This window comes from Hydra vulgaris, chromosome 02, assembly GCF_038396675.1.
Source record: "Hydra vulgaris chromosome 02, alternate assembly HydraT2T_AEP".
In the NCBI taxonomy this organism is placed as follows: domain Eukaryota; kingdom Metazoa; phylum Cnidaria; class Hydrozoa; order Anthoathecata; family Hydridae; genus Hydra; species Hydra vulgaris.
This window is the reverse complement of record NC_088921.1, coordinates 42,384,047-42,409,298: the sequence shown is the minus strand read 5'-3', so window position 1 is coordinate 42,409,298 and position 25,252 is coordinate 42,384,047. Positions and strand designations below refer to the sequence as shown.

At 26.1% G+C, this 25,252-nt stretch overlaps 1 protein-coding gene across 4 annotated transcripts in view; it reads left to right on the top strand.

Moving 5' to 3' along the window:
- Positions 1-20,227, top strand: part of LOC100204204 (voltage-dependent N-type calcium channel subunit alpha-1B) — a 93,314-nt gene extending 73,087 nt beyond the window's left edge. For all 4 annotated transcript variants that reach the window (XM_065790982.1, XM_065790983.1, XM_065790981.1 and 1 more), the window contains 9 exons: positions 501-607; positions 1,758-1,914; positions 2,351-2,478; positions 2,758-2,854; positions 2,970-3,075; positions 7,556-7,660; positions 10,971-11,065; positions 11,317-11,388; positions 19,685-20,227. In XM_065790982.1, the coding sequence (XP_065647054.1) occupies positions 501-607; positions 1,758-1,914; positions 2,351-2,478; positions 2,758-2,854; positions 2,970-3,075; positions 7,556-7,660; positions 10,971-11,065; positions 11,317-11,388; positions 19,685-19,912 (1,095 nt within the window). In that variant the 3' untranslated portion in view covers positions 19,913-20,227. The remainder of the gene's footprint in view (positions 1-500; positions 608-1,757; positions 1,915-2,350; positions 2,479-2,757; positions 2,855-2,969; positions 3,076-7,555; positions 7,661-10,970; positions 11,066-11,316; positions 11,389-19,684) is intronic.
- Positions 20,228-25,252: the final 5,025 nt, after the last annotated feature.

Below are 25,252 nucleotides of genomic sequence, written 5' to 3'. Positions count from 1 at the left end.
TCGATTATATCTTATTTCCCAAATACTAAAGTGTTATATTCAAAGCTATTTTTCTAGTTTCACATTTTTGGCTGTAGATAGCCAAGGTTTTAAGTACATGTTTAACGTGCTTTGTATTGATGACCATAGATTATTTATTGGAAAAAGAAAAAAATGCAGCATTTAACTTGTGATGTTTTAAACTTTTTTTTTTTTAATTTTTTAAAGTTTTATAAAATAAAGTTTGGTTTTTTAAAATGTAAATTTTTGATCAAACTTCCCCTTTAAGATTTAGTAATTGATATAAAATTATTTGTTGCTCTTAGGGTAACTTTATTTATAGCTAATACATGTCAGCATGTTTAATATGCTGTTTAATATAGCGGTCTAAAATGCTGGGGTAAATACTGACAAAACAATCAATAAGGGATTTTGTACTCAGCCCAACTAATAATATATTTAATTTTATAATACATTAAGTATTATATTAAGTTGTTTTTTTAATTTATTTTTTTCTATAGATGTTTGCATTAATATCGTTGGATAATGGAGATGAGGCACCTTGGTCTGAAATAAATCAATACAATCATTTTCGTGCCTTTTTTCCTGCAATGCAAGTATTATTTAGGTAAAAAGACTATGCCTTTTAATGATTGGTAATATATATATGTATATATATATATACACATATATATATATATATATATATATATATATATATATATATATATAATATATATATATATATATATATATATATATATATATATATATATATATATATATATATATATATATATATATATATATATATATAACTCCTACCAGTTGTCAGAAAGTTTTTCCGTATTTTGTTGACAAAAAGTAAAAATTAAAATGCAAGACCGGAATTTTTTTTTTTATTACTTGATAGACTGCCTGTCCCAACCAATAGATGTAACAGCACTCCGTTGCAAGTCAGGCTATTTGTCAGTCGATGTAACAGCACTTTGTTGCGAGTCAGGCTATAAGATAGTTGATGTAGCAACACTTCGTGTATGATTTACAGTAAAAAAAATAAAAATAAAAACATTTTATTAAAAAAAATAAAAAATAAACATTTTATTAAAAAAAATAAAAGTAAAAACATTGTTTATATTATTAAAAACATTCGGAATGTTTTAAAAACATTCTAGTCAATTAAATTTGCATTTTTGCGGTTTTAGTCTAGTCTAGTGGTAAAGCGCTTGCTTTGTAAGCAAGAAGAAGTTGCAATCATAATACACAAAATGAGCATGTTACTATCAGGAATGTGGTGCAGGTTGAACCCAAGTTGAACTTGGGTTTAGCCTACCACACTCCTTGTAGAAATATGCTCAACTTGTATTTCTACACACTGACTTCATAAGACAACAAGAATAATTTAATAAAAAAACCCTCTTCTAATGTGGCTACCTTGGCCTTGGGTAGGTGAATTATGTCAACAAAAAAAGAATACATATAAATACTAAATTTTTCTTTTTTATTTTATGCATAATTTTTAATATTTTGTAGTTATTACATGTGTTTTTTAAAGTTTAAATTTTCTTTTTTTTGCTTTGCTCTCAAAAGGCTTTTTAAGCCTGTGTTAAGATAACCTTTTCTTAAATTTACCCTATTTTACAACCAGCATGTTAGACTACTAACATCGTTACTGATATGCAGAGGCATTATTATATTTAATATTATTTTGTTTATATAATTAAAACAAATGAAAATGAATTATAAGATAAAACTTTTTAAAAAAACTTTGTTTGCAGAGCTGCTACTGGAGAAAACTGGCACAATATTATGTTAGCTTGTACTTCAAAAGCTAAATGTGACCAAAAATTAGCTGCAGCAAAAGGTCAAGAATTTTGTGGTAGTGAATTTGCATACATGTACTTTGTATCATTTATCTTCTTTTGTTCATTTTTGGTAAGTGATTTTATTAATTTAAAAACCTTTTGTTTTGTTTTGTATATTTCAATAAAAAATTATAAAAATGCTTATTTGAAAGATTTACTTTATATACTTTATATAATAAACTAATTAGTATAAATAATTTCTTATATAAATAATTTTTTTTTATTAGTTCATTGATAGATTTAGAAAATAGTTATTTTAGACCTAGTAACAAAGCAACACTGACAATAATTGTCAGTGTTGCTAATTTTTTTATTTTATTGGTATACTTTTTGTGTTATGTATGATACTTTATTAATTAGAAAGTGATGTTTTTTTACTTAATCATGTAATAATTAATATCTAATAATACTATGTGATTAAGTAATTCAATATGATTATACTGTAGTATAAATAATATTATATATTATTTAGAATATATTAATTTATCTTAACTGTTTTGTTCTAGATGTTGAACTTATTTGTTGCAGTAATTATGGACAACTTTGGATATTTAACACAAGATGAAAGTATTTTAGGACCTCATCATCTTGATGAGTTTGTTAGAGTTTGGGCTGAATTTGATCCAAGAGCAACGTAAGTAGGATTATCTAAATTATTTTCATTTTAAGTTTTCTACTTTTTTTTTTTAATTAAATAGTTAAAATTCATAAATGTTTTTTAAAATAAAAGTTATGAAGGTTTGTTTTTGTTTTGTTTTGAACATTTTTGAACATATTCTTTAAACATTTATTTCTACTTGGTTATATAGAAAGAATGCATTTTGAATTGTAAGATAAATCTTAAAGTAAGAATTTCATGAATTTAAATAAATTTTTTTAGAATTAATTTTTTATATATTTTCCATCAACTTAGTGGGCGCATTAAGCATACTGAAGTTTGTCAATTACTACGGCAAATGTCTCCACCTATTGGACTTGGCACTAAATGTCCAAAAGTTGTTGCATACAAAGTTATTATTTATTTTTTGCTTTTAAATTGTAGTTTATTTTATAAAGTTTAATAATGTTTTAAAATAACATAAACATTTTCAATTTTGTATAAATAATTTTATTTTATGTTCACAGCGTCTTATACGAATGAATATGCCATTACATCCTGACAATACAGTAGATTTTACTGCGACATTATTTGCTTTGGTCAGAACAGCTCTTAATATTATGACTGATAAAAGTAGGTTAATTTTTTTAAGAAGTTTTTAATATTGAAGTATAATAAAGTAAAATTGACCAATATTCAATATAGAAGATGTATATTCAATAATAAAGTAAAATTGACCTATATTTAATATAGAAGTATAATAAAGTAAAATTGACCTATATTCAATATGTTTAGTTTTTGTTTAATGTTTTGTTTAATGGTAATAGCTAATTTAAAATATTTCTCATTTCACTGATATCAACTTTTTTATTACTTTAATAGTTCATTTTTTTTAATAGTAAATAAAATATCATAAAAATATTATGAATAGAAGATATTATGAATAAGATATTATGAATATGCTGACAAGAAAAAAATAAGATTTTTAAATTGATTTTCAAAACAGTTATAATTATTTTCTGAACGATTTTTTTGTTTCTGTTTTTTAGTTGTTGTCTCAGTGTTTGTTTGTTTTCTCTTTTTTTTTTTTTTTTAATTTTTTCTTTTCTTTCTCAGTTGTTGTTGTCTCAGTGTTTGTTTGATTATTATTTTGTTTTTTTTTTTTCTTTCTCAGTTGTTGTTGTCTCAGTGTTTGTTTGATTATTATTTTGTTGTTTTTTTTTTCTTTCTCAATTGTTGTTGTCTCAGTGTTTGTTTGATTATTATTTTGTTGTTTTTTTTTTCTTTCTCAGTTGCTGTTGTCTCAGTGTTTGTTTGATTATTATTTTGTTGTTGTTTTTTTCTTTCTCAGTTGTTGTTGTCTCAGTGTTTGTGGTCTCAATCTTTTTTTTTATCAAATTTATATCTTAACCTTAAAACAACTATACAACTATATGTTAAAACTATATGTATTAAACAACTATATTATAGTCAAAACATGTATTAAAAATTACAAAAGATAATAAGTTATTTCAACAAACTTTTAAAAGTTTTCCTTTTTATTAGAATGTTTACAAATTTAATGCTAAATAAAAGCTTCATATATGTGTGTGTGTGTGTGGTTTTCATATATATTTATGTGTATGTGTGTGGGTTTTTAAAAAACAATTAATTTGCAATTAAATTAATGGTTTTAACTTTCTGACAACATGCAAATGGAGGACGAAAGTCTTTAGTAATTAAAAGTGACATATTTGTTGGCATAAGAATCATTTTTTTCCTTCTGTACTCCCAACATATATATATATATATATATGTATATATATATATATATATATATATATATATATATATATATATATATATATATATATATATATATATATATATATATATGTATATGTATATGTATATGTATATATATATATATATATATATATATATATATATATATATATATATATATATATATATATATATATATATATATATATATATATATATATATATATGTAAATGTCATAACCCTAATTTATATAAGTATATATATATATATATATATATATATATATATATATATATATATATATATATATATATATATATATATATATATATATATATATGTATATATATATATATATATATGTATTTATGTAAATGTATATATATATATATAGATATATATATATATATATATATATATATATATATATATATATATATATATGTGTGTATGTATGTATATATACATATATCTATATACATATATCTATATGTATTTATATATATATATATATATATATATATATATATATATATATATATATATTTGTGTATGTCTGTATATATAAATATATATATATACATATATCTATATGTATTTATATATATATATATATATATATATATATATATATATATATATTTATATATATTAGGGTTATGACCTTTTTTCAACCCCATACTCTTGTACAAAATGAACTATTATTTGCATATCTTTTGAAAAAAGTTCACCCCACCATTGAAAAATTGATTTTGACATAAGTACTACTATGATTCAAATGTATTTAGAATATCATAGTCATGTAATACAATAAATTTTTAATCCAACAATGACTCAGACTGTTGCTCTTGCTCTTGCTTGTTGCATAGAAGGAATAAAAGGTGCAATTTGTCTTTATTTTTGCATGACGAATACATTTCCTTCATTACTTTGATTGCGGGCTCTGCGCATTGATTTCTTCTGGGGATCTGTAGTATAGATGGCTCTTGCTTCCAGTGATTTTTCAAAGAGCTTAAAGCCTTTTTGTATGGATTCAGTACTTCAATCAAGTTATTAAAGTCATTTTCATTGTACAGTTGGTCTGTAAACCAATAGTCTGCCCAGCCATACGTATAGCTCTGGAATTCCTTCTCGCATTGCTGATGTTGGGTAGTTTCTGAAACTTGATTAATGGAAAATGTCCCTTTTCATCAAAAAATTGGAATGTTTAGAGCATTACTTCTATTCCGTTATAAAACTGTGTTTTCAGTTGTTTGTTTCAACTCTTTCAACAGTTGAGATAAAAATGGATATTCGATGTTCTGCGATTGTTTTTTACTTCCAAGTTCATCCATCACCAAACGGAGAATTCTATCTAATACATGGTGTTGACAACTGATAAAGTGAGGTTTGTTGATGCATTTCTCTGCGAACATTCGTTGCAGTATTACAACAACACCATTCTTTTTGTTTCATTTTCTAGTGTTAGCGCTAGTGGTATCTGCAACAATCATCTGTATTGAATTCCATAGGTGAAATTCATCAAGGACTTTAGAAATCTCTTGAGCAATAGTTTTTCCCCTGCCATCTGCCAAGCCCAGGACATCTAATTTGATTTCTCTTCTTTCATTTTTAATGACAACCACTTGATAATTTATTCCATTGATGTGCTTGCCATCAAAGTGTAAGGACCAACTTTCTATATACAACTTTTCAATCATTTCTTTTTTCACCTCTTTGATTGTTGACTTGTAAATAGCTGATTGACATGGAGTTGGGATGTTGACTGCAATTTTGCTTTCATAATGTTTTCTGCTTGGTGTAGGAGTAGTCTCATCTTCTTCTTCAACGTTCCCATATTCACTATCGTCAGCCTCATAGTCAAAATCATTAAAACCAGGATAGTAAGATGATGAGTTGGATGACCTATTAGAACACTTTTGTCTTTTAGAGAGATGAATCTTTTTTTTACTGGCCGCTTGACCTGTAGAGTATCCCACTGTTCCTTTGTTTTCCACTTGGAGATGGTACAATTGCTTGTCCTCGGAAGATAACCATGTTGCATCCACTTTGGTAATATCAAAAATTTCATTAAGGGGTTCATAGCTTCCCTGCTTGACACATTTATCATAACATTTTAGTATTTTATCAAGCTTTGTTTGTATAACTTGATCAGATGCATGAGCAAAAGTCAGTTTATTTTTCCACAATTTGGTGACTTCTTTAGAAATTTCTGCTATTTGCTCCTTTCTTCCTTTGATTTTTGGTCCAAGGAAATGGTAACATCCAATAATTTGCTCTTGAAGAGGCATTCTGCACTTTTCTTCCAGTGAATATTCTTCCAAAGGGACCATTCTTTTATGAGTCTTCAAATTTTACCAGATTGTTGGTCCAGACATCCTTGTTCTTCTGAATAATACTATTGCTAGGCTTGTATGTCGCCATGTGTTGTTTCTGTAATGACTATAAAATTAGATAAGCAGCTAAAAACGTACAGTCAAAATTGTTCTAGAATATTCTAAATTGTTCTAGAATGTTCTAAATTGTTCTAGAATATTCTAAATTGTTCTAAAATATTCTTAATTGTTCCAGAATGTTCTAAATTGTTCTAGAATATTTTAAATTGTTGTAGAATATTCTTAATTGTTCCAAAGTACTAAATTGTTCTAAATTGTTCTAGAATATTCTCAATTGTTTTAGAATATTCTCAATTGTTCCAGAATATTCTAAATTGTTCCAAAATGTCCTAAAGTTGTCTAAAATATTCTGGAATTTTCCAAACTGCTCTAAAGTTCTTAACACTTCTAATCTATACAAGTTTTAAATGATTTTCAGCAAAGCCACACGTATTAGTATCAGTAACAAGATTAAATAAATGGCGATTCATAATTTTAATTGCGGGGTGACTTTTTTACAACCTAGAGAAATTGAACATGTTTTCAATGTTTTCTAACAAAAGTTCATTTATTTATGACACAGGAATTTTTTTTTTTAAAAAGTCAAAAACTCATAACCCTAATATATATATATATATATATATATATATATATATATAATATATATACATGTGTGTATATATATGTGTGCATTAGGGTTTTGAATTTATATATATATATATATATATATATATATATATATATATATATATATATATATATATACATATATATATATATATATATATATATATATATATATATATATATATATATATATATATATATATATATATATATATATATATATATATATATTATATATAAATATTATATATACATATATATTAGGGGTATGAATTTATATATATATATAAATATATATATATATATATATATATATATATATATATATATATAAATAAATTTTTAGACAATTTACACAGCAACAATATTGAGATGAGATTGATGTTAAAAAGAGTATGGCCAAATATTACAAAAAAAACCTTGGATCGTGTTATACCAAAACGTAATCAAGGTAGCTTTCATTAACATATTTTTTATTTAATTTTATCTAACTCTTTGACAACAACTTCAAATAATCTTTGAAAAGCAGTCATTAAAATGTATGCTATTTCATAAACAACTGGTTAACTTTTTTTAAGTTTAGCATTTAATTCTATCTAAAAAATTATTTAAAAGTTACTACGCTATTGAAAATTAAATATAATACTAAATTAATATCTGATGACTTCATAAATAAATATAAATATATTTATATATATAAATATATATAAATATATATATATATATATATATATATATATATATATATATATATATATATATATATATATATATATATATATATATATATATATATGTATATATATATATATATATATACACATATATATATATATATATATATACATATATATATATATATATATATATATAAATTAATATATACAAATGAACTATGTTCATTGAACATATACAAATGAATATATATATATATCATTTATATATTTAACTTTTAACAATGCTGCAAGCAACCACTATTAGAGTTGGAAGTTACTGAAAGAGAAAAGACGAAGTTTATAAAAAAAGATAACATTAAACAGGCGACCTTAAAGATTGTAATTTATATGAATCAGGAAAATAAGATTAAGGGAGTGAATATCAAAGAACTGATGTTCAAGAAAAAAAACTAGACAAATAAGAATTTTTTGAGTACTTAGTAACAGTCACAGTAAGAAGATAAGATTTGATTGAATGACAAATAACGCAAGAATGAGTTTTAGTATATGACACAAGAGACGCTAGCTCTTTAGAGCAGTGCCCATTATAGTATTTATAGAAAAGAGAAGCAACATTATGACGATGTGACAATTGTTGAAGGCTACAAGAGCAGGTCCAACTATGTTTTTTACAATGTGTTTTTACACCTTATCTAAAAGAGAAAGGGCATCATTCAAAGATCCACTCCAGATATGGCAACAGTACTCCATACAAGGACAGGTTTGAGAATTATCGAGATAAAGAATAGAATTTGGAGTAAGAAAGTGGCAAACACAATAAAGAAATGCAACCTTAGCAGATGCTAATTTTGAGTTAGATTAGATTTATGGTTTCCAAGAATGATTGGATGAGTTAATCCTAGAAGATGAAGGATATGAATTGTATGAGTTAATCCTAGAAGACGAAGGGTAGATGACTCATTGAGTACACTATGGTTCATAGATATAGGATGATCTAGATTGTTGTGATAACAATTAGTTGAAAAAATTGAGTTTTATCTGAGTTAAAGATCACTAACCACTGCTGCTCCATGCTGTAGCAGAAGTGAGATCTTTTTCAAGGTCAAATGCCCCCTCTAATCAATCAGAGAGTGTTGGCTTCTTATCAAGACAAAAATAAATGGTAGTATCATCAGTGATGTGGCATTGTTCACTAATGATACTGATTTGAAATTTTCTGTTAATGTCAATTAAAAAATGTATAGGGCCAAGGATAGAACCTTGAGGAACCCCTGAAGTTACGAGAAATGAAGAAGAGTGCTGTCCATATGAACAACTTTTATATTATGATTGTTAAAGAAAGATTCAATAATCTTAAAGATTTTACCTGATACACAGTAAGATGGGAGCTAATGGAGAAGACCAGCATGCCAAACTTTATCAAAGACTTTAAAAAATTCAAGAGCAATGTTTTAACTTCTCCACATATATCTAATGCACAATAAAATCTATCAGTTGTTACTGCTAACAAATTAGCAGCGGAAAAGAAGATCAAAATCCATATTGATAAGATTATTAGATTCAAGATGCCAGATTAAGTATTTGTTAAATTAAGACTCAAAAATCTTGCTTATTGTAGAAAGAAGACTAATCGGGCGGTAGTTAAACGAGTCAGATATTTACTGATAAATATGAAATTTAAAATTTACTGATAAATATAAATTTATTAAAGAATAGTACACAAAATATATTATTAACTAGTTGCTCTCACATTTAGGGCAGTTGTGGCAAATATTTTAAAACTAGGTATGGAGTTTAAAATTAAACTCCATACCTAATTGCCATTTGATGACATGCCTATAAAATGACACAGCATTAATCCAACTCTTTTCTTAATACAGTTTTTATTTTCCTTCTGGTCTTAATTTTTTTATGTTTAGGTTACATTCTTGTGTAATATATGGACCTTTATTTTTGTTTGCATTTATAAACATAAACATAGTATTTTTTGGCTCAGAACAAAAAGGTTGTAACTGACAAAGAGACTCAAAATGTGTTTAGTGTATATCGTATGAAGTCTTTGGGGTAGTACCTGAATATGGTTGAATCTTCCCATAGTTTTCCTCCAGGTTCCACATGCAATGCAAATTGTTGCAATTACATAAAAATACTTTTTTTTTGTACAGAAATGTTGCAACTGTTGTCTTTTGTTGTAAATAGAAGTTATGATCTGCTCAATTACATTCAATTGATTAAAGATGACATAAGCATAACCTAATTAGTTTTTTTATAGCTTTTTTTTTTTTTTTTTTTGTAATTCACCTCCCCAAGGCCAAAAAAGCCACTACAGATAAGAAGGCTACTTGTGGTTATAACCCTCTCCCAACTCTATAACTCCAAAACACGAACCTTGACGAACAAGGCTGCTGCGCAGAGAAACAAGTTGAGCGCGGTACTACCAAGGACATGGTGGGAATGGAACTCGGAACATCTTGCTTATGAAGAGAGCACTCTACCACTACTCCACTACCGCATATAAGTTATTTGTGTGTAATATAATTTATGTAATATGTTAATATTTTAACTATATTACATAAATTATATTAGTATTATACACAAATGTAATATTATATATAATACGTTATATTATATACAGCCCTCGGAATTAGGAAAAATGAAGTCTGCAATATTTTGTCAAACTTAATCTGCTAAAGGTTGGCATCAGGTCGGCAAAAAAAATTTGATACAAAGGTTTTACCATAAAACATAGAAACAAGATTGGCAATTTTTTGCCAATCTCAAACTTTTCTAGGTCTGCAATGCTGACCCTAATTCCAAGAGCTGTATATGGTATAATTAAATATAAATATTTAATAATAAGTTATTGAACTTATCTACATCATTTGTGATGATAATTCAAGAATTGTAAATGAGCACAGAATTAAGCGCACAATAGTTGTAAAAATGAGCACATGTGTTGTATGTCATAAGCGGTGGTGGAATGGTGATAAATTGTAAAAATAGAAAATATGTGCTATGAGCTTCAGTAAAAATATTATTTGTTGTTAAACTGTTGCATTTGTTTTACTGTTAATTTTTTTACAGGTGCCAGTCAAATGACTGTGGGTAAAATCTATTGTGCTAAACTTATCTATGAAAATTACAAACATTTGAGACTATCTTCTAAACAAAACAAGAACGTAAGTTGTATTTGCTTTCACAAATATGCCTTATCTATGGATATATCCAGATTTTAAAAGTAAGTTCATAATTTTATGCATGAATTAATAGTTTTATGACTAAAAGAATAATTTTATGCATAAATTAATAAACGTATGAGTGTATTAATACTTTTATGATTAAATTTATAATTTTATGAGTTTTTAATTTTTTATAAAAGTAATAGATCTGAAAATTGAAAGTTGAAAAAAAAATTTAATTGTTTTTTTAGAACTTATGTGCTGTAAATAATTTAACTGAAGAATCAAATATTCAGATGGATAAATCTCTTCAAATAAATGATGTAAAACTTTTATTTTTGAATTTAATATAAAAACTTTTCTATCTTTAACTTTTTATGTTAAACTGTTGAGTTACTTTGTCAGTATAGGCATTGTAGAAATGTGTAGAAATCTCCATAATTTCAACTTGCATATTTTTGTGTTTTTGCATAAATAATACTAGTAATTGTACAGTGAATAGTAATTTTATTCATTTCTTGCTTAACATTTTATTGCTATTTTATTCTTGCTTAAAAAGGTTCAAACCTGAACTTTTTTAAGCAAGATTTTATTCTTCCTGATGTTATACTTGCTTCAAAAGTTCAAACCTGAACATGCTCAAACTATTATGGAACCATTTTGAACTTGCTCAAACTATTAAAATTTTGAACTTTATTTTAGTTATGTTAATTCACATAAAAATCCAAAGTATGTATATCATCCTTAATTAGGACAAATGTAAATAATATCAATGAGTACTCTTCATAGTTTGCTTTAAAAAAGGTAGTGCATCTAAAGTTTTGTTATTTAAAGAACTTTTTATTTTAGTAAAAAAAGTCCAAGACTAGAAAAAGCTCTCTCAGCTTCTACAGATGTAGCAAGAATTGTTGTTAAATACTTGGGCTTAGCTTTGCTAGCTTCAAAAACAGCCATTTTCTTATGAACAAAGTTTGTTCCAATTTCCTGGTGGTCAAGTTTCATTTCAGTGTTTGATTGTTCAATAAAAAGTTTAAGTTGTTGAGCTAAATTCAATTTATTTTTTATTACTTTTACGTTATCAATATACACTTCCTTGTCATTATCAGAGCTATCAGATGGCTGAAATAATCGCTAAATGAGATTAGCAGCAAGATTAGTAACCGTCTTTTTTTTAATCTTATTGCCAAATTAGTCATCTTTTTTTAAAACATTCTGATTTGGCAAGTACTTCATGATATGAATTAAATGAACGTTTCTTCTTTCAATTATTTTATATTCAAATATATGTATAGCAAGTTGACTTATAGGTGTATTAGTTTTATGAAGTTTTATTTTTGCAAACTCAATCACAATTTTAGAATAAAAAAGATCAGCATCTCATTTTGAAAGAGTGTAAATGGCTAATTTTAGTGGTTTTAAAGCAGCACAAAGTTCATTTATGACATCAAGCTCATTTTTAGTTAGAGGAATCGATATTCATACCAATATTCATACCAATCAGAGCTATTTTTACTTCTGTTTGCATCTCTAAAAATTGTTCAAGCATGTTAATGTTACTGCTCCATCTTGTCCTTGAATCACAAGCCAAAGTTTTTCTTTTCCAAACTTTTCAATTACATTTGGTTGAAGTTCATCATCATTGCTCACCGGTGATCTACAATATTTTTTTCAACCAATTTTCTTATTTTTGCAACAGTTTCTTAATATTCAAGTTTTAATAATGGAATAGAATCTTTACTAACTGCATAAACAGTTTGAATATTATCACCAACTTCAGTTCCATCTTCATCGTCACTGTAACCGTGATCAAAATCTACAGCTTCTATATCACTATCTATTGCATGGTTATTATCAGAACCGTGTGCATTAACTTTGTTTTTTGTAAAGAGCACATCAATTACATATAGATGAATAGCGTGGTTGTAACACATATGATGTTCAGGTTAAGAGTCACAACCAATTTTTTTCATTAAGCTAGCTCTATCAGTAACAGAAGCTACAATGTCTTTGTCCAAATTCAAATCAAATGAATTAAGCTTATCACTGATCAATATATTGGCTTTTGTTGCTGGCATTGTACCTTGGGTTCTTAACATTTCAAGCAATGGAAATCCTTCATCATGATGTAGATTTAAGTTTATATATCTTCTTTTTTTTACTGAAGTACATTTATCAAATGTAAGACTAAATTTACATTTATCAAGTTTCATTTTCAAAGAACTTATAACTTGTTTCTTGACTAACCTGAAGTATTTAATGTCAAGATTGTGAATGGTTTGAGGGATTTGGTATCCCTGGACACACTGATTGCTTTCGCTTTTAGCAATGGTGGCAAAGCTGATTCCATCAATAGCTCATAGTCGACTCAAAATTTCAGGTAGAGTTTTGAATTTCAGGTAGAGTCAACCTTGAAAAAACTTTCAATTTGCGGCATTTTGGCAGCAGGAATGTTTGCTGCTGCCTTGGGCCCAAAGTTATTGCATTTAAGAATTTCAATTTTGTGTTTTGTTTTTAAATGCCTTGTAATAGCTGTTGTTGTTAAGTCAGGCGTTTTGAGAAAAATTTTACAGCTTTTACAATTTGTAATTCTTCAGAAAATTCCAAATAACCCCATGCCTTAGATCTAGTTGTGCTTTACGTACCCAAATTATTTATTTTGTACAACTAAAACTTTTATTAGCTTGTCAAAGCTATATTAACTCGTCTTTTTTTTTTAACTTAGAAATTTTAATTATCTGTTTCATGGGTATCACCATGGTATTTCTTCAACAATTAAAAATATGTAATGCACATACATAACTATTTTAATTTTAAAACATAAAAGTAATGTTTTAAATCATTTGTTTATATATTCTATTCGAGATTTAAACTTTAAAAGTGTTACTTTTAAAAAAATGTATTGTACAACAAAAATTAAGAGTAACGAAAACTGTCTAAAAAAGTCACAGTTTAAAAAAGATTTTGGTTTAACTGATAAAATTGAAAATAAAATAATTTTCATATATATACATGTTCGAACTTTTGGAGAAAAAAGTTCGAACTTGAACCTCTTAAAAAATGGAAAAAGTTAGAACGCTCAAATTTGAACATGTTTGAACTGGAAGCTTATTTCTTGCTTAACATTTTATTACTATTTATTTCTTGCTTGACATTTTATTACAAAAGAAGATGAAAAATAAGAATAATAATTTTAGAAAAATATTTTTTGATGTTGGGTTCAGGTATAAAATTATGACTAAATTGTAAAAAAGTGATTTAAAATATAACAGCACACAATCTATGTTCTTAATAATACTTGAGTTCTTTGTCTGCAACTTAAATTTATAAAAGTTTACCAGAAAAGGTTTTAAAATTTTTATATACATATACAGTAAACAATTCATTTTGTTTATTTGACAACTCTAGTCTGTTTATTTATTTAATTTTGCAGTATTATGATGTAAACAAAATTAGTTCATGGTTGGTCACAAATTTCGCTTTGGTGCCAGCAGTAAAGATAAAATATTGTTTAAGTTAAGACTAAGCCCAATGCTTAATCTCTTGAAAAAAGAAAGATGGTTTTAAAAGTCCTGGATTTTCATTTTTATAAGAATTTTTAAAAGGTCTATCTAAAACTTTTTTAACTATATATATAATAACATGAAGTGAAAACAACGAAAAATTCAAGATACGTTTTGTGGGTTGTCTATAATCTCTTTTCTAATATCAGTTTTGGCATTAATTTTTAATTTTTTTGAGCAGTGTCTCACTCAGTAAAAACTTTTTTAAATGTTTTTAATTTGTTAAAAGTTTTATGCACATTCCTCCATTAGTAGCAAGTAAGAAGTAGCCATTAGTAGCAAGTAAGAAGTAGCAATTAGTAGCAAGCAAGTTCTTTTATAAAATGAATAATTAAAAGAAAAAACGTCCTTATCTAAGTCTTAAAATTTTTTTATTTTTACACCATTAAGGATTTTAATAAACACAAATTTTATCATCTAATGTTAAAATATTTTAACTTTGTCTTGAATTGATTTTTTTTTTAATGATTTTGGCCCTTGCAATGGAAAGCTGAAAGTATGTGCTGTTACTTTTTTGAGTTAATGAAGGCAATAATAAACTTGAAACATATATTTTACTAGGATGATTTAAAACCTTAAACAGCCAAAGTAACCTCATAAGATAAAGTTAGAGAGTCTAAACAGCAAGAAAAATGTTTAGAATCCAAATATTGACAGTTGATGCTATGTTTGAGTTTTGTATAGCCGATATAAACACAATCAAGTTTTATAAAATTACCAAAAAGCAACAACATTAAGTCAACAACAACTAAAGAAATAACTTGTATTGACCAAAACTGTTCCTGTAACCAGAAGTTACCATCTTTTTTTCTTGTAATTTTTCTAAATTCATGTTTGAAGTAATTTGACATGTTTTATCATATTCTATGCTTTAGTGTTTTATTTGTTTTTAAATACTTTAATTGTTTTATTTGGATTTCTAACCCCAAAATATGTAAATGTAGATAGCTTCTATTGTAAGTAGGACAGAGACATTTTTAAAAATGGCAGAAATATATCAGTTTGAGAAAAGATTAAATTTTTACTTGAAATCAGATGATTAAATTTAAAAAATTTGTTATGTAGTGTAAGTTGAACTTTGTATTGCATGATCTGGCTAAAAGAACGTTGCAAAAAGTGTTACAATATTTTTTAAATGTCTCAAATAGAAAATTAAAATTAGTTAATAAGTGTTTCCTGATATATTATTGGCCTATTTATGATAATTATAATATAAATTGCTATGATTGTTTATTGGATAATGTTTACTAGAAGCTAAAATCATTTTTACTGTTGCACTCCAGCTGTTGGGAAAATAACTCAAATGCTGTAGTCTTATAGAGCTGTAGTAATAAAAGAGAATAAAAGTGAACAATTTAATAAAAGAGAACAAAGTAGTAAAAGAGAACAAAAGAGAAAAAGGCAAAAAAAGAGAACAACGTAATAAAAGAGAACAACGTAATAAAAGAAAGAACAAGGTAATAAAAGAGAACAAAGTAATAAAAAAGAACAAGGTGATAAAAGAGAACAAGATAATAAAAGAGAGAACAACGGCTATAATGTTGTTTGTTATAATTTTTGTTTGCTTTAATGTTGTTATGTTTTAATGTTGTTATGTTTTAATGTTGTTATGTTTTAATGTTGTTATGTTTTAATGCTGTTTGCTGTAAATTTTATTACTTTGTGTTGTTTCAATATTTTACATAAAAAAATTTTGATGTTTATTAAATAAGAGTTAATGGTTCATTAATTTTAATCAATAAAGTTTTTTAATCATTTTCGTTTTGCATTAGTTCTTTTTTATCTATTTTTATGAAAATTAAAAAAAAATTATGCATTTAAAGAAAAATTTGAAAATATTTCAGTTATTATTACTAATTGCATTAAACAATATTTTTAGTTTTAATGTTTTTATGAATAAGTAAAATATTGGTAAAAGAACATATATTTAAAAATATTGAAAATATTGTATTAATGTACAATATTTTTTATTTGATTGATAATTGTATTAATGTACAATATTTTAAACCAATTTTTTTAACTTTTTTTCATTTATAACAAGTTCACTTAAATTTTAAATTTTTTACCTCCAACACTGTGTTAATTTAACAGAGATTTTGAAAATGGCTCCATGTTATTAAATAAAGATTTTAAAAAAAGATTTTAAAACAATGTGATTATTTTTCATTTTAAATGGAGATGTTGCTGTTTTTGTTACAATTTTTTTAACGAAAGTAACAGAATTTGCATGATAAAAAAATAGACACCTGAAAAAAATATGTACAGTGTGTCATACAAAATCGTATCTGGTTAAGGTATTATCAATAAAAATAAATTATTCTAAATGCTAAAGACTACAGGACCGAGATTTGTTGTTTACACTTTTAAACTCATCTGAAAGTAAACACTTTGAATCATAAAAGATAGTGATGGTAATAAATCAGACTTTGAAGTCTGATTTATTAGACACTGGTCGACTGTATTCCTTAAACAACCGACAATAAGTTGAAATAAGCCTTCTATAGGGAAGGCAGGGGTTGGAAGGTCATTTGTTATGCTTTCATCAGATTGAGTTAATACTATTGTACAGTATGCTAGAATTGATAAAAGTTCTTCAAAAGGTCAAAAGTTTGAAGTTTTTGTTTCAAACTAGCAACATTAAATTTTTTATGTATAAAACAATATTAGATTACAAATATGATTTCATTAAGTAAGAGTAAAACTTCTGATAAAAAGAGAATTTATAGAAGTTTCTCAGTACCCAATAACCCCTAATATATACATTATAATAAGACATTTTAATGTTGCAAAACCATTTATTGGTTGGTGTATCTATTTTTTTGTTTTAATTATTATTTAAACAATAAAAGTTTATGTAATTTCCACTAATTTGTGTTCATTAAGTTGTAAGTTTGTTTAAGTTGTTCCCATTCTCTTAAGAATCCTCTCAAGTTTTTCCCATTCTCTAAAGTCCCTTGAGGCTAAACAAAAAAAACGCATATCAAATCTATGAATCAGACTTGGCTATGTTTATGCAAAAAATTTTAAGAGGTTAAAAAAATGCTTAAACCTACAAAAACTTGTGCGTTCTTGAAAGCCATGTTAAATACCTAATTTAAATAGTTTTCATGCATTAAATAAATGCCTTCCCTTCAAGTATTAATAGATTTGTGCTCAAAAACATTATTGAGAGTAAAACTGAACAATGTGCTTATCATATATTTTTTGACAAAATCTTTATGCTTATAAAAAGATTATCATGTAACATGCCAATCGTTTTTGGTCAATTGAAAAAAAAAATCTGTGGTCAAATAAAAATGTATGTTTAATGATGTGGCGTTTGATAATACATGTTTTTAAGATATGTACTATATATATATATATATATATATATATATATATATATATATATATATATATATATTTATATATATATATATATATATATATATATATATATATATATATATATATATTATTTTTTTGTCATGCAACATGCGTTTTACTTATAGTTAAAAGTTAAAATAAGATTTAATATTATATTTAATGAATGATTTAATGAATAAATAAATTAATGTTGTATAGTTCATTTATTTATTTGTATTAACTATTATGGGTAGCCTCACCAGAAAGACACAAATAAAGAAGAAAAGAGGAAGATACAGACACAGAAAGCAACTGTTTTTTCTCAAGTTCCTAATAACCAGCTGCCCACGAACCAGCTCCCCAACATTGAAAATGTGCTCAAATATACAGTTTATAAATCACCCAGGTCTTTAAAGTTTAATTCTAACAAATTTTTTGTTGTATCTTGTCCTCAAAAGTTTCCAACAAAAAAACTTATTTGCAAATGCAGATTATATAAAGATTTCAATAATTGAATGTTCTTAATAATGCTTCTTCTTTTGTGACGGATGTGTGAAATAAAGCTAGTTATGGAGAACTAATTATTTCTGAAAAATTTGTTAGGTTTCAAATAGTTTAATTTTTGATAAACAAGGGAACAAATAAAAAAAATAATAATAAAAAAATACAAAGATAAATAAATAAAAACAATCAACATTTAGGTAATTAATTATCATGAGGACATCAACAGGTTTGATTAGAATAAGCTTCAAGTTGGATCATCCTTGTACAATATGAATCATTGTAGTTTGGCAAAAGGATGTTGACTGCAGAGACATTTAACAGAGCGGACTATAAAAAGCTTAGTGAACTAGTTGACTTTTATTTAGGAGTAGGTGTACCAGGGTTTCATTTTCATCAACCTCTGTCATGAAGCCAGATACAGTTAAAGTATATTATCAATAATTTTGTTTTAAGGGAAAAATACATTTTTAAGCTATTCTTTTATACCTAATAATATTTTATTCTTATGGTTCATGGCAGATGCTCTATACCTGCTGTATAATACCATGAGTATAATTGGATGGTAGCCCAAGAAATGAAGAAAGAAAAGAGGTGAAGATGGTAATGATGGCAGAATTCATTATTTCTGTATGCAATAGGGCCTGGTTTTAAAATTCTATATGATGGACAAGTCGACTTTAAAGGACCTGGCTGCCTTTAAATTATCGTTTGAAATAAAGAAACACTACTCAAAAATATAACCTGAGAAATTTTTTTTTTGGAACACCCTAGTGTTCATTAACGTTTCTGAAATAACAAAAGCTAAATTTTCGTACGGAAAAATTACATAGAAATAGTTTTAATTAAAGTTAATTAAGTAATCAGCAAAATTAAAATGTAAAAGTTTTCTTATTTGAGTAATCATTCTTGTTGTATTAGAAAAAATGTTTTCTATTTTACCAGAAAATACACTACTTATTTTTGACGTAAATGTAGACGTAATATTAGAAGTAGAATAAGTCTCTTTTTTTTACTTCTTTACTTCAAATGAACTTAAAAAGTTTATTAAAATAATAAATAAATGTTAAGTGACTTTGTAATCAAAAGGTTAAATAAAGTTTAATGGCTCAAAACATAGTAAAAATGGCTTTAGACGCAAGAAGAAGAAAAAAAGATATTTTATAAAATTATTCTTGTTTATTTAATGCTTTTGTTTTGTTTTTATTTATAGAGTGCATCAACCAATGCTTTATTTATTGGTAATTATAATACTCGTGGGAATAATCAACTACCAATAAAATCTATTCAATCAACACAGTCATCAGATAGACAAAATTTAATCAAAAAGCAGAAAAAAGACGTCGCACTTGCAATCAAGTCTGGAAAGAATCCATACGATTTATACGGTTTTCCGCCCTCTTTTTTACCGCCCTCTTTTGAAGAAGAAGAATGGTGTTAGTTACTTATTAAAATCTTTGCTTATTTAAATATAGGCATAGGCTTGACTAGATAAAATAACTAAAGAACAACATGCTACGTTAACAATGCTAATGATACAAAGTGCATACTATTAAGCTACGTGCATGTCACAATAATATTATGCTGTTTAGCATATTACGAATTGTTTGTTTTTTATTATTTGTAAAAACAATTTTCTTGCTAATAGTTTTAATATTTCAATTATTTGAACATTTAGTAAAAACATAATAAAAAAATAAAATGTTTAAAAGCATTTATAAATTTTATTTATTAAAAATATTTATATGACTTGTTATTTTTATTGTTTTTTATATATAGCTACTTGAATTGCTCGACTTGATTTTAAATTATAAGCATAATTATGAAGCAATTCCAAAATATGATTTGAAATATCTTAATATACATATACATACATATATATATATATATATATATATATATATATATATATATATATATATATATATATATATATATATATATATATATATATATAATATGCATAAATATATTTATGTATATTAATATATATATATGTATGTATGTATATGTATTTATATGGCCTACTTAAATTACACGGTCTACTTAATTTTAATATATATATATATATATATATATATATATATATATATATATATATATATATATATATATATATATATATATATACATATATATATATGTATATATATATATATATATACATATATATATAATATGCATAAATATATTTATGTATATTAATATATATATATGTATGTATGTATATGTATGTATATATATGTATGTATATATATGTATATGTAATATTAATATATATATATATAGTTAATATATAATATATATATATATATATATATATATATATATATATATATATATATATATATATATATATATATATATATATATATATATATATATATATGGCCTACTTAAATTACACGGCCTACTTAATTTTAATATATATATATATAGATCTATAGTTTGTTGGCTTTGGGAAGAGCGGAAGGAAAAAAGTGATTCTTACGCCAACATATACGTCACTTTTAATTACTTTTAACTTTCGTCCAACATTTCCGTGTTGGACGAAAGTAAAAACCATTAATTTAATTACAAATTAATCGTTTTTTAAAAAAACCACAAAAACGCAAATTTAATTGACCAGAATGTTTTAAAAACATTGTGAATGTTTTTAACAATATAAACAATGTTTTTATTTAATTTTTTTTAATAAAATGTTTTTATTTTTATTTTTTTTAATAAAATGTTTTTATTTTTATTTTTTTTACTGAAAATCATGCGCGGAGTGTTGCTACATCGACTATCTTATAGCCTGACTCGCAAGGGAGTGCTGCTACATCGACTGACAAATAGCCTGACTCGCAAGGGAGTGCTGCTACATCGACTGACAAATAGCCTGACTCGCAAGGGAGTGCTGCTACATCGACTGACAAATAGCCTGACCCGCAAGGGAGTGCTGCTACATCGACTGAGGGTTTGGTTAGGGCAGGCAGTCTATCATTATTAAAAAAAAAAAATTCCGGTCTTGCATTTTAATTTTTACTTTTTGTCAACAAAATATCGAAAAAACTTTCGGACAACATCTAAGGGTTGTATATATATATATATATATATATATATATATATATAATATATAAATATATATATAATATACATAAATATATTTATGTATATTAATATTAATATATATATATGTATGTATGTATATGTATGTATATATATGTATGTATATGTATATATATATATATATATGTATATGTAATATTAATATATATATATAATTAATATATAATATATATATATATATATATATATATATATATATATATATATTATATATTAATTATATATATGTATTAATATTACATATATATATATATATATACATATATATATATATATATATATATATATATATATATATATATATATATATATATATATATATATATATATATATATAATATATATATATGGCCTAATTAATTTACACGGCCTACTTAAATTACACGGCCTAATTTGTTGCATTTTCCGTAAAAAATTAAGAGGCCAGTTTTTTTTACGGCTTATGTATAAAAGCTTGAGTTTCTGTTATGGTAATGAGTCGTGTTACTATTATAAATGTTTTATTCTTATTTTAGTAAAATGGTTAAATAATAGTTACGTTTTCTTTGAGTATTAACATTATGTTTTTCTGGATTTTTTTTTGAATTGACTGATTGCCTGATTCAGTTAATTTCAATACTGAAATAGGCTTTCAGATAGCTATACCAAAATGTTACTAAAATAACACGTTAGTAAAAATACACACAATTCTCCTTAGAAATAAATTCAAAGGTTTATAATTTTTTATTTATTTATAATTGCAATTAAGAGGAATAAAAAATAGGTCTGTATTAGTAATAGTTACACTGCAAAACAATGTTTTGCAATGTAAGTACTCTATTATGCTGCATATTTCAAACATGATATGTATATATTATGATATATATACATCTATATATATATATATATATATATATATATATATATATATATATATATATATATATATATATATATATATATATATATATATGTATATATATATATATATATATATATATCACGATTTATAGATTTTGGGTCCTAATATCAATGAAATACCCTATGAAAATCCTTTTAGGTGGTAATTGTGTATACTAATTGTAGCACAAAATGAGTAATTTCAAAATCCTGCATTAAAATCCAACAGACTTATTTGACATTTAAGTTTTTATCCAAAAGTGTTTCTTTCGTATACGCTATGGATAGCTTTTAAGACCAAAATATTTGTTTTGGTGAAATTTTTATAAAACATGATATCTAGATCTGTAAAAATAGGGACTTTTTGTTTTTATTCATTTATTTTCTACAAGACTTCGCTTACGAGATATATAACAGTTTTTTTTCTGATAATTGATTAGAATACTCTTCAAGGAAAGGCACATGGGAAAGGAAATGATTCAAACTTTTTTTTCTGAAATAAATATGTAAAAAATCTTTCTAGTGCAGAGTTTAGATATACTTGCTATTATACTCAGTTACACATTTCAGGAGATGCTTAGCATAATTAAGGTGGGAAGAATCTCGTTTGTACCTATCCCAATGAACCTTGAAGTTCGAGTGCAAGGCTTCTGTTGCCTGCTCACTAAAGAGGCCCAATCCCATTTTTTTTGTCTTGATGAACTGAGGCACATGGAAAAATACTGCACGCGCAATGAAAAACACTGCACACTACGAATCTTAGATTCGTAGTCAGGGTCCAAATTCTGGTCAAAGCTAGAAGTCACGACATTCCTTGGCTTTGGGCCAAAAATCAAAAAGTGTTTTGATCAAGTGATTTACCACACTAAGTAGCAAATGAAGCTCCATGGGTGCAATAGCCTCAAGGACGAGCTTGTCATCTGGAAAATCGAGTATTGGCAAGTGAACAACATTTTTGAAGTCCTTTGATTTTTTCTAATCTCCTCCTGCCCTGATGAATTCTGAATGTTGTCTTCTGATCTCACCAAAAGTTCTCAGGTGGCAACAGTTTTGGAGATTTGGTGATGAGGCATCATACCAACAACGCGGATGCTTGCTGCTGTGAGACTGTATTCCACATAAAATTTTTTCCAGCTTGAGATCGCTAGAAATGATGATAGAATCTTTCTGACATTCTTCTTGAACTTGAATGAGATTCAAAATAGCCTTCACATTATGGTGTGTCTCTGATGTGTGCAAGTGCTATCAGGATTTGTTGCTTTACACTTGTTGCTTTGGTTGAGGGTTGAGACATCAGTTTGATAGTTTTCTGAACTGGGCTGTTTGGTGGCGTTTCATCCTCCAAAACAATGGAATGAAGCTTACTTTCAGAAAGGAGCCTCCTCCATCAATTCCCAACTTCAAAATGGCAGATTCTGTTAATTTTTGAGCTGATTTAAAGGCTTCACTAAGACAGCTGAGATTTTGGCAAAGAACCACCTGACATGATTCCTTATTTTCTGCCAGCGTTATGCTGCTGACAATAAACTGATCATGAAGCTTTCGGCCAGCTTGAGCAAACTTTAGAGGGAAACTTGGCTCCACCAATCTTACAGGACTAATTTGATTCAGGGCTGAGCCAAGTTTTCGCATTCCATTGTTGGACAGTCCAGTATTCTGCTGTATTTGAACCATATTTTCCGTTGTAAGAGATTCTTTAAAGAGTTGCTGAGCTGATGATGGACCTAAACAAAAAAAAATAGAAAGTTCAAAATCAATCAAGTGGTTAAACTAGATAAAGATTTGAGAAATTAATTTAGAACAAAGTATAATAAGAATATTTTTTAAGTAAATTAAATTAGAATCAATTAAGAATATTGAAGGAGCATTTTTAATTTACTTTAATTTTGCCTCTCCCTATTTATCCCTATTAAAATATTTGGTTGACAAGTTCAAACGTGTTTTTTAAATTAAATTAACAATATCAAATCATCATAGCATTTCTCTTCTCATTCTTCTCATAGACAACATCTTTCCACTTGGTTGACTAAGCCTGATGGTTCCATTTGGAGAGGCACTTTTAGAAGCCAAAACTGCTGATGCAACTTGCTCTGCTCCTTCGGGATCTGCATCTGCAATTTTCCTTAGATTTTCATGGCGAGTTCCTAAAGTGCAGTTGTGAGGAAACCCACGTCCAACAATTGACAAGCACTGTGTGCAACGTTTTTCAGCACTTTGAGAAGCCTGCTGTGGGAGTTTGGGCTCTGAGTCTTGGAATTTGCTGACTGGATGCTTTTCTTTTCCCTTGAGATTGGCAATTTGGCAGAGTAAACACTCACAAACATTAGAAAAACGAGTTGCAGGTTTGATTAAAATTGTCTCAAAGTGGTAAAGTTTTGGCACAACAGTTGTTTTCCTATCACAAAGCTTTCCAATCTGAGATCGGTATGAGATACAAGTTGCCAAAAGCACTCTCTCATCATTGAAATCAAGATCTTTCTGGATTTGTTAAAGGATTTTTGATTTGTAGTTTTCGGTTAGCTCTTGGTCACCTTTTTTCATGCAAATGACACAAACAGATTTTCTGCATTCTTCATGGGTCTTTGCAAACGTTGACACCTTCAAACTTAACAAATATATTCACAAAAACCTTGTTTACAATTTTCTTTGTTTTGTAAACTGTCTCTTCCGGAAAAAACTTGATACGGACACAAAGTTGGAGCTTTCAAAAATGTTCTTGAATCAATGTAATAAATCAAATATTGAAAACAAGTTAAAAAAATAAGAAAACTTAAATGTTTGATTGGCAACA